Raw genomic sequence first — 11,508 nt, 5'->3', positions numbered from 1 at the left:
TATGGTTTAAATATTAAATACTACCAAATATGGTTTACACCCACGGGCAGCGGGAGAAGATTGAACAAGATGGATTTTGGCCGAAATTCTGCAAATGTTCTCAGCGATGAAACGTTTGATCTCAATACAGTTTGATGTTCCCAAAACTAGAATATGTTATGAACAGAGTGGACTGCGATTTTTCTACTTTACCATTTGCAAAAGTTTTTTTATTTAAAATCATGTTGTTTAGAAAGAGTGCAAAGCAAAGGCGAATTGAGTAATTGCACACGCGCACTTCACAAAGTAGGCGTTCCCTAACGGAAATATGCAGATGAGGCTAGAGAACGCGCCAATAGGATCTCACTAGCTCGTCTTTAGCTCTGCCCCCCTCCTTGCTTGTTTTTCCCACTATGGCGCATTTATTCCCATCGGAAACGACAGGCTGTGGTTTATATTGGTTAGAGCAAGAAGGGGGTAGCTGCATCCCAATATGGCGACCGGGGAATGGACGAGTGGGTGTGTCGAAAGGAAAGTAGTGGGCGTGTGGAAAAGAGTGTGTGGAAAGCACACTCTGCGACTATAGGTTATGGTAATTTCTAGACAACTGGGTCAGTGATCTTCTTGTCGGAAAATCGAAACTCTACAGAGTTCCCGAGTTGGATGACCGTTCAAAAAGATTTTTCCCAGTCAGAGCTCGTTTTTCCCCAGTTCCCAGTTGTCTTGAACGCACTGAAGTCGGATATTTCCGAGTTCACAGTTGTTTTGAAAGCTACATATAGTGTGTGAATTTGTTGCTGGACTGGCAGACAACGTTCAGTCGGAACCGCGCATACATTTTTTAATTCGGTGTGTTTCTGAGGACGATTTCAGGATAGGAGCGCTTGCGTTTAGTATTTTTAGTTCTACATAGGGAGATAACTACAAGATAATATTTTGGGATTGTTTTGCGGTTTAATCTTTTTGAAAAGCCTACAGAATGAAGTCTAAAAATACAGTAATGGGAAAGTTCCTATGTTAATCACGAAGAAGAGGTGATTACTGATGATTTCGGATTTACGAAGTAGGAATTCGTATTTTTAGGAAAATATCCTGCATAGGCTACGGGAGGAATAATATTCTTTCTTCATATGAGTCGTCCCATATCCTCTGTCCCGAGTTTTATTCAAAGTTGAAAAACCAAGATGGCGGCGGATTCCCTACAGGTAAGAACTCTGCAACTAAACGCTATGTTTTACAACAGTTTGTGGGCCTATAATGACATCTTTCGTTTTCAGGTCATGGTTATTTCTGTAAAGGACTGGCCTTGGTAGGAATTTGTTTATACCTCGTTACCCTGTGTCCAGCTGTAGTGTTAGACAAAATGTGATTGTAGCCCTTTGCATAATCCCTCCCTAGCCTATTTTGTTTGATTGCTTCTTAAAGCGGAAGTGAAATTATTCACGTGATCAATAAAGTAATATGCCCTAATCTCTGTTACTCAGATTATGTCAAACCAATCTCTGTATCTGTCTGTGTGTGTGTGACAGTTTGTTTAAGGCACCTCATAGAGCTGGGTCATATGGACAAAAATCGTTATTGCGATACACGTATTGAATTATAACGATCTATTGAACGATAAGATTACACCATTAATGCGCACCATCGTTTTATTTTATTTTTTATGACCCTTACAACTACTACTTTGAATGTTATACCTATCAATTGTCATATGAACAATCACCTATATTAGCAAAATTATTTCTGTTCAAACTTCACGTTTCTCTGGTAGGGCTCTATAGGTTATTTATCGTTATGAATCAGCAAAATGTCCACCAACTGACCACCTAGGATAGCCCCGCTATTGTTATTTACTGCTGCTCTTAAAAATGTAAGGTATTTTCTTAACTGCATTGTTGGTTAAGGGCTTGTAGTAAGTAAGCATTTCACCTGTTGTATTTCGGCGCATGTGACAAAATACAATTATATTTTATTCATTAACTTCAGGTGACTAGAGTATAGCTCTTTGGGTTCAGAGCAGTGAGGGGAGAGCAGAGGGTAAGGGGGTTATGGAAGGGGTTTTACAAACAAGGAAGTGGATTGTTCCTCTTGTGGTTATCAAGAACATGGAATTCCAACAGTTGGGGATGTATATCCTCTGAGTTAGGCCTTTATGAATGATTTGGTACAACCTCTGCCTTTTGGTCTGGAGGGGCACTTTAGGGTTGTGTTGAATGTGACCTCGTTCCCCAGCCTAACTTGCTACTGGGCATTTCCATGTAAAAGGACCCATGAGCACCACCATGTGAAGTTAATAGAGGCATGTCAAATTGAAGCTAAGAGTCTCTATTTTATGGGGTGAAATTAAGGCATGTATAACCATTTATCTATCCCAAAAATGTGTAATAAGCCTACGCAAAGGACTTTGGTAAATGTCTAAGACCCCTTTACCGGTCTTTAAAATGTATTAGAAATTCATCAAAACACACAATATTGTTGAATTAAAGACCCCTGACAACTACTTTATATTTAGTTTTTGATAAAAAAAAATTGCCTTCTGTAAGTTTTAAGAAACATTGCCTTGTGTCTTAATTCTTTACCAAAACCCCACATCTCTTGAAGATATTTTAACATTTTGTCATGAGGGAGGATAATGTTGGGGCGGCAGGTTAGAGCGTTGGACTAGTAACCGAAAGGTTGCAAGATCGAATCTCCGAGCTGACATCAGTTAACCCACTGTTCCTAGACCGTCATTGAAAACAAGAATTTGTTCTTAACTGACTTGCCTAGTTAAATAAAGATTTATGTAAATGTAAATTCACACAAGTAAAGGTAGACCTACCAATTAGTTATAGTGTTTTTACTGATATCAAGTTTGCTTATGATTTATTAAGTGATTAAAACATGTAATTCTGTTAGTTAAAAAAAAACAGATTTTGGTATCAGAATTACTGCAATTGAATTGGCTACAATGGGAAATCATAGTAGTTGATCATAAACCACAGTTGGGCCTCCTGCTACTGTCCTCCCTTCCACTGGCATTCTGTTCACCTCATAGGGTCTCCTGCTACTGTCTTCCCTTCCACTGTTCACCTCATAGGGTCTCCTGCTACTGTCCTCCCTTCCACTGTTCACCTCATAGGGTCTCCTGCTACTGTCTTCCCTTCCAATGTGGAAGGGAGGACAGTAGCAGTTCACCTCATAACATATTTTTTCCCCTTTCTGTTTGGTGGTCAAAGTAATGCTGTGCTGTACTGTGATGTCCAAACTTGTGAAACAGATGTTGAGAATGATATTCATATTCATAATTATGCACTTCTGTGTAGTACAAATCAGGCACCCATAATGTAATTCTGTTACCGGATGTAATTCTGTTACCGTATGGGCTCCTGAGTGGCACAGCGGTCTAAAGGCACTGCATCTCAGTGCAAGAACCAGTCCCTGGTTCGAATCCAGGCTGAATCACATCTGGCCGTGATTGGGAGTCCCAAAGGGCGGCGCACAATTGGCCCAGCGTCGTCCAGGTTTGGCCGGTGTAGGCCGTCATTGTAAATGAGAATTTGTTCTTATCTGACTTGCCTAGTTAAATCCCCAAAAAATGTAAATCCACTTCATCTACTGCTGTTCAACAAGCAAAACCCATTTATTCAAATGTAGTTTGTCATGTCAGGCTGAAACCCCATTCTTTCTGCAGTCACCTTTTGACTCTTCAATCGGAGCGGAGTTCAATCGGAGCGGAGTTCTCGGGAAAACGTGTTCACATAAAAAAAAACAGAGAGACATTTTACCACAATTCTGTTACCAAACTGAGTCAGTGAAATTCCATTATCGGTGAATTGTTGGCCTACTGCATAGAGAGACCTGGCTGGTGGATGAGATTACATTAACCCTACTAGGGGGGGGGGGACGGACGGACAAGATTAATCAGATATTAATAGCAGTATCAGTATTCAACATGTCGTGGTACAATAACACATGTAATAAAGAGGTTGAGGTCTCCCCTAAATGTAGGAACGTTGGTTTATAGGCAGACACTATCCATTTAGTCACAGTGTGGATGGAGTGGGACGTGTCAGATGTGGGTTAAGAGGCCATTTTGGACTACACCCATGACTCTAAATTGTTATTACAGTCAGTCAGTAATAAGCATGTTTGCGAAAAAGACTGAGGGTTACAAAGTACAACAGTGTACCTCCAATAGTCTTTTGCTTTAAACAGCACGTGGACACCTGTTATCCCACAGGGGGAATTAGTGAGTTACGCAATCAGGCTGCCATTTGTCTCTGTTCTTCTCTGTCTGTCGCTCTCTCTTTCCCCCTCGCTTTCTCTTATTCCCCCTCGCTCTCTCTCACGCTTTCTCTCTCTTTCTCTCTCTCCCCCTTGCTTTCTCTCTCTCTCTCCCCCTTGCTTTCTCTCTCTCCCCCTTGCTTTCTCTCTCTCTCTCCCCCTTGCTTTCTCTCTCTCTCTCCCCCTTGCTTTCTCTCTCTCTCTCCCCCTTGCTTTCTCTCTCTCTCTCCCCCTTGCTTTCTCTCTCTCTCTCCCCCTTGCTTTCTCTCTCTCTCTCCCCCTTGCTTTCTCTCTCTCTCTCCCCCTTGCTTTCTCTCTCTCTCTCCCCCTTGCTTTCTCTCTCTCTCTCCCCCTTGCTTTCTCTCTCTCTCTCCCCCTTGCTTTCTCTCTCTCTCTCCCCCTTGCTTTCTCTCTCTCTCTCCCCCTTGCTTTCTCTCTCTCTCTCCCCCTTGCTTTCTCTCTCTCTCTCCCCCTTGCGTTCTCTCTCTCTCTCCCCCTTGCGTTCTCTCTCTCTCTCCCCCTTGCGTTCTCTCTCTCTCTCTCCCCCTTGCGTTCTCTCCCCCTCGCGTTCTCTCTCTCTCTCTCCCCCTCGCGTTCTCTCTCCCCCTCGCTTTCTCTCTCTCTCTCCCCCTCGCTTTCTCTCTCTCTCTCCCCCTCGCTTTCTCTCTCTCTCTCCCCCTCGCTTTCTCTGTCTCTCGCTATGCTAAGACCCTGTCCTTCAGCCCAGCACTTTATTTTAGCTGGAAGTTGGTTCCAATGTTGGAGGAATGCCTGAAACCACATTTCTACATTCTTCTGTCGGAGTCTGACTCATCTTTTTAAAATGAAACTCGTAACACTAAAGCCGCCGGCCCTTTCAGCGAATAAGCATGTTGCAAAAACAACTGAGGGTCATAGAAGTACAACACTGTAGCACGACCGGCCCGCTCATGAGGTAGAACTATGTAGCCTCGTATGACGGGAGATTGACATGGGGCGACCATTTTCTGAGCTAAACTGACCATGGCGCTCTTCCAACAACAACACATAATAAAAATGAAAAACAACTAGATTTAACTCTTGACCTATCACAAATATACATGTATAACTTCATTTTAAAAGGACTAAACTGGTGATGCACCACATGGTATTTTTGGCCGATACCGATATCCAATATTTTCCTTGCCAAACAACCCGATACTGATATTACACATTTTAGTGGCCTTTTAAGCATTCTAGTACAGTAAAATAGTTAACACACACACATGGACTCAGTGGTCTAAGGCACTGCATCTCAGTGCAAGAGGCGTCACTACAGTCCCTTGTTTGAATCCAGGCTGTATCACATCCGGCCGTGATTGGGAGTCCCATAGGGTGGCTCACAATTGGCCCAGCGTCGTCCGGGTTTGGCCCGGGGTAGGCCGTCATTGTGAATAAGAATTTGTTCTTATCTGACTTGCCTAGTTAAATTATAGTTACACAAACCACACTGACCAAAAAGTATTTTGGGGGGTATTAGCTAGCTAACTATATAGCTAGATATCATCTAAAATGACCCTGATTTTTATAAGACTTCTTATTTGATTAATGGTGGTCGGACACATCTATGTGAAGCTAGCTACAATAAGGATTAGCCACAATAGTGGACTTTGCGGTTAGCCTTCAAAATAAAAGTATGTAATTGACAGTGATGCAGATGATTACAAATAGTAGAATTATTGCATAATTGAATAGATCATGCTAAACGAGGTTGGAATGTTGTTTATATAAAATCAACAAAATACATTAATTTGTTAATTTGACAAAAATCACACTGGATGTATTATACTTTAGAATTGCATTGGGGGGCATCCTAATTTCACTGTACAACCTTACCTATGGATTGTGGATCAATGACATGGTATCAGTCTACTCAGTGACACCCAGAGAACATTAGCATCGTAGCTCTTATTGCGGCACTCTGAAACAACTGTGAATTGATCCACATTTATTGTCAACCTGTGTATTGAACACTATCCCAGAGGAAAAACAATACTGCATGGATGTTTTGAAGTCGAATAACTCTGAGGACGTTGGGAAAAAATATATTAGGTATTGAGTAGACTGATCCCCAATCGTTAGGTAAAGCTGTACAGTGAAATATGAATGTCAATACACACAATAGGCTGACTGGGGAGGTGATTCACACAGTAACAGTCCCGCGATAAGAGCTACAAGGCTAGTATTTGCGTAAACTCTTCACAGTTGTGTTCTGTGGGTGTCACCGAGTAGACTGACCCCATTTCATTGCTTCACATTCCAACGTTGTTTAACATTATCTACTCTAAAAATGGCATCATTCCGCCAATTGTAACCTTCTGCATCACTTTTCAAAGAGGTACTTTTATTTTGAAGGCAAGCCGCAAATTTCACAATTGTGCCTAATCCGTATTGTGGCTAGCTTCACAACACAGAACCTGGTCAGGTCGAGCTTCACTAGCCAGATGAAGCTAGCTGGCTGCTTATAACGTTAGCTTTGGGCAACAGGATTAAGTAGCTGGCTACTTAATCAGTGACAGTGCTACTGATAGTAGTGGTGGCGCTTGGCTTGCACGTGCAAATTCAGAACACACAACGTTCTAGAATAGAACTGTGTTATTTTACGTGTCCAAATTTAAAGCTTATTTAAAGCTTACGAGTCAAAATAGTGTTATTATTGACATGTATCTTTTTTGACAAGCAAAGACCCAAACGGTGTAACATAGTATGTCGTGAAGCTAATAGCAGTGACACTATTACTGTGTAACACCGGTAGGGCAACATCTGAACAATAGCGCACATGGTAACCAGTCGGTGAAAGCCAACATCACCCACGACAGAGAACGGTTGATTGTCAAGGGTAATGAATTCCATTATCTTGGTGTTGTAATGGATTTCGTCTTTGAGTTGTTTCACTGAAATTACTCTTTCAAATGACTGCTGGACTTGTTGACCACTCGCTCCACACAGCAGACATTGTGGGCCAGGTTAGGAATGCTGTGTTGCACGTGTAGCGCTACATTTTACGTGGCGTCATTACTTCATGTACCTACGTTATGTAGGTAGGCACGTCCGCTTTCATATCGGCCTTTTTTTTTCTCCCCAATTTCGTGGTATCCAATTGTAGTAGTAGCTACTATCTTGTCTCATCGCTACAACTCCCGTACGGGCTCGGGAGAGATGAAGGCTGACGAAGGCTGAATGTCATGCGTCCTCCGATACACAACCCAACCAGCCGTACTGCTTCTTAACACAACGCGCATCCAACCCGGAAGCCAGCCGCACCAATGTGTCGGAGGCTACACCGTGCCCCTGGCAACCTTGGTTAGCGCGCACTGCGCCCGGCCCGCCACAGGAGTCGCTGGTGCGCGATGAGACAAGGAGATCCCTACCGACCAATCCCTCCCTAACCCGGACGACGCTAGGCCAATTGTGCGTCGCCCCACGGACCTCCCGGTCTCGGCCGGTTACGACAGAGCCTGGGCGCGAACCCAGGGACTCTGATGGCACAGCTGGCGCTGCAGTACAGCGCTCTTAACCACTGCGCCACCCGGGAGGCCCTAACATCGGCTTTAAACTAGACATCGGGCCGATACCGACGGTGGCATTTTTAGCGAATATCTTCCGATATGTTCACCGACAGAATGTGCATCCCATAACAAACATTGTGGAAGTTAGACTAGTTACTACTAGTCTTTGCTTAGTAGCCTGAGCAAAGCTGCCATGAGTGTTCATGTGCTGAACACAGACAGCGTGGTCATACTTGGAAAAAGTTATATTTGGAAATCGAGCTGTTGAATGTAGTTATTTGACGAAGGTAAGTAATCATAGAAACTGCAGCTTTTTCTGATACTATATAGAAATCAAAACCGTTTTACCTGCTTGTGACTCTGCTCCTCTCCCTGCCTGTGCCAATTCCAAGCTGTGCCCCATCTCTTCGTGTACAATATGACAACTAATAATATTGTCACTCAGACTGTCTTTAGGCGAATTCTTATTATGTGTGAAATTAGTTTTGATGTGCTGGCTGTGCAGGCTGACTGGCATCGTTCGCTTCCCTTCGGTCATCAATTTGAATAGAGTCAATGATATGTTTTGCATTATTCTAAAGGACTACTGCAACACGTAACATGTTTTCATTTACAATACATTTCATTAGTATTAGAGTTATAGTGAATGATAGTCCAGTAATGGGAAAATATCAACCCGCAAAAGTCAAATTATTATAAACATGAGCGCCAACGCTGTTAAATAGGCACAAATGTGAAGCGTTAATATGTGTGAAAATGACGAAATACACTACTACATGACCGAAGTTATGAGAACCTTTGAACGGTAGTGTATATGGACACCTGCTAATTGAACATCTCATTCTAAATCCTGGGCATTAATATGGAGTTGGTCCCCCCCTTTGCTGCTATAACAGCCTCCACTCTTCTGGGAAGGCTTTCCACTAGAAGTTGGAACATTGCTGCTATAACAGCCTCCACTCTTCTGGGAAGGCTTTCCACTAGATGTTGGAACATTGCTGCTATAACAGCCTCCACTCTTCTGGGAAGGCTTTCCACTAGATGTTGGAACATTGCTGCTATAACCGCCTCCACTCTTCTGGGAAGGCTTTCCACTAGATGTTGGAACATTGCTGCTATAACAGCCTCCACTCTTCTGGGAAGGCTTTCCACTAGATGTTGGAACATTGCTGCTATAACAGCCTCCACTCTTCTAGGAAGGCTTTCCACTAGATGTTGGAACATTGCTGCTATAACAGCCTCTACTCTTCTGGGAAGGCTTTCCACTAGATGTTGGAACATTGCTGCTATAACAGCCTCTACTCTTCTGGGAAGGCTTTCCACTAGAAGTTGGAACATTGCTGCTATAACAGCCTCCACTCTTCTGGGAAGGCTTTCCACTAGATGTTGGAACATTGCTGCTATAACAGCCTCTACTCTTCTGGGAAGGCTTTCCACTAGAAGTTGGAACATTGCTGCTATAACAGCCTCCACTCTTCTGGGAAGGCTTTCCACTAGATGTTGGAACATTGCTGCTATAACAGCCTCTACTCTTCTGGGAAGGCTTTCCACTAGATGTTGGAACATTGCTGCTATAACAGCCTCCACTCTTCTGGGAAGGCTTTCCACTAGATGTTGGAACATTGCTGCTATAACAGCCTCCACTCTTCTGGGAAGGCTTTCCACTAGAAGTTGGAACATTTGCTGCCGGACTTGCTTCCATTCAGACCCAGACCATTATTCCTCCTCCACTAAACTTCACAATTGGCACAATTCATTGGGGCAGGTAGCGTTCTCATGGCATCTGGAAAACCCAGAGTCGTCTGTCACACTGCTAGATGGTGAAGCGGGATTCATCACTCCAGAGATCGAGTTTCCACTGCTCAAGAGTCCAATGGCTTTACACCACTCCAGCCGATGCTTGGCATTGTGCTCAGTGATCTTAGGCTTGTGTGTGGCTGCTCGGCCATGGAAACCCATTTCATAAAGTCCCTGACGAACATTTCTTGTGCTGACGTTGCTTCCAGAGGCAGTTTGGAACTCGGTACTCAGTAGTGAGTGTTGCAACCAAGGACAGATTATTTTTTACACGCGGTTCCATTCTGTGAGCTTGTGTGGCCTACCACTTTGCGGCTGAGGAAGTGTTGCTCCTAGACGTTGGAAAAGTGGCATCCTATGACGGTATCACGTTGAAAATAACTGAGGTCTTCAGTAAGGCCATTATATTGCCAATGTTTGTCTATGGAGATTGCCTAGCTGTCTTCTCATTTTTATACACCTGTCAGCAACGGGTGTGGCTGACATAGCCGAATCCTCTAATTTGAAGTGGTGTCCACATACTTTTGTATATATAGTGTTTGAAAACCATTGTCATTTATTGATTGTACGGGACCCTTTATTGTGCTTTTTATGACTGAATCAGTCATCTTGTTTTCTCCTCTCTAAACTCCCGATTTCAGTCACCATGGCCACAATTCTTCATAGCACTATTGTTCTAAATTAAATCAACGTCTTCACCCTCCTTATCATTCAGTTAAGCCTAATTTTTAAATTTGATTGCGAAGTAAAGTGCACAATTCTCAGTTTCTATTGCCCATTCATCCATTTAGCCTATGTCATTCATTCAGAGGAGAGAGGCGTGTTAGAGCCTGGCAAAAAATGTTTTTTTAAATAAATGGTAAAAAATGTTTTTAACTCATTGCTCAATATGTTTGATTTGTAATGAAATGTAAAATACAAACATTACGGCAAAGTCAGGGAAGAAGCAGGTGAAGCTTTAAAAAAATATATATTTGTTGGCTTATTTATTTACAAAATCAAACGTCATTGGTCCGTTGTTGGTTCTAGTGTTTTAGGCTCTGAGGCTAAATGTCGAAGTTCGCAGGACTTGTTGGTGTTGGTGTCTGGACTACCAGGCTGTTTCCTTGGTGACCTAGTGACTGTTGTGTTGACAGCTACGGTACAACAGGTTACAGTAGATCTGTGACGGTTACAATTCGTTATTATCAGTAACATTTTGGTATTATTACCTCTAAATATTAGTCTAGTATACAAATGTCAGATTCGAGAGGAATTCCGAAAAATGGATTGACGCACTAAACCATTATTGTTTTTGAACAATTTGCATAACGTTACCAACTCTGCTGAGGTCAAATTGGCAGGAGAGGACGCTAGGATATAGGCTATTCATCCTATAGCTAGGGTGAACCATGAAAGGAGCTTGGCTACGTTTCGTTCAGTTGTTAAGAGAGGAAAGGCTGGACTCTCTCCTGTCATCATTCCTCACACCTTTGCTGACGCTGCAACAATGTGGGAAAGTGATGATGCAATTGTGACAATCCATTCAGATGTGAACAGATACATGCAACATGTCAAGAGCCTATTTAACAGTGTTGAGTAGTCTATATAAATGTAAGAAAATAATCTGTGTCAAATTATAACCTATATGCCTTGTTGGATTGTCCATTTTGACACATTAGCTCATTGTCGGACCTCAGCGCCAGAACAACCTTGTTGACTGCTGTTGAATAATTATTGAATAGTCAGACCCATCCATCTTTTATTTAAAACAAGACCAATGTATATTTTCACTAGACAGCAATGAAACCATTGTATAAAAGAAAGTCCACACATCAAACGCAGCCTATAGGCAAGAGCTTCTACGCCCCGCACATCTAGCGGATGAGCTACTGGAGCGTCAGACGGCAGTTGGGAAGAGATGTAGACTGACTGAAGTTAGCAAAACAACTGCTTTATA

The 11,508-nt window shown here is 42.8% G+C and overlaps 1 protein-coding gene across 1 annotated transcript in view; it reads left to right on the top strand.

Moving 5' to 3' along the window:
• Positions 1 to 364: 364 nt before the first annotated feature.
• The window catches only part of LOC110524885 (serine/threonine-protein kinase N2), a 42,663-nt gene continuing 31,519 nt past the window's right edge, over positions 365 to 11,508 (top strand). Inside the window, exon 1 of the mRNA XM_090236411.1 lies at positions 365 to 1,184. Within this exon, the coding sequence (XP_090092537.1) occupies positions 1,164 to 1,184 (21 nt within the window). The 5' untranslated portion in view covers positions 365 to 1,163. The remainder of the gene's footprint in view (positions 1,185 to 11,508) is intronic.

The sequence above is a fragment of the Oncorhynchus mykiss genome, chromosome 5, assembly GCF_057628025.1.
Source record: "Oncorhynchus mykiss isolate SJ-2025 chromosome 5, ASM5762802v1, whole genome shotgun sequence".
In the NCBI taxonomy this organism is placed as follows: Eukaryota; Metazoa; Chordata; class Actinopteri; order Salmoniformes; family Salmonidae; genus Oncorhynchus; species Oncorhynchus mykiss.
The sequence above is the reverse complement of the archived record's forward strand: the minus strand, read 5'-3'. Positions and strand labels throughout refer to the sequence as shown.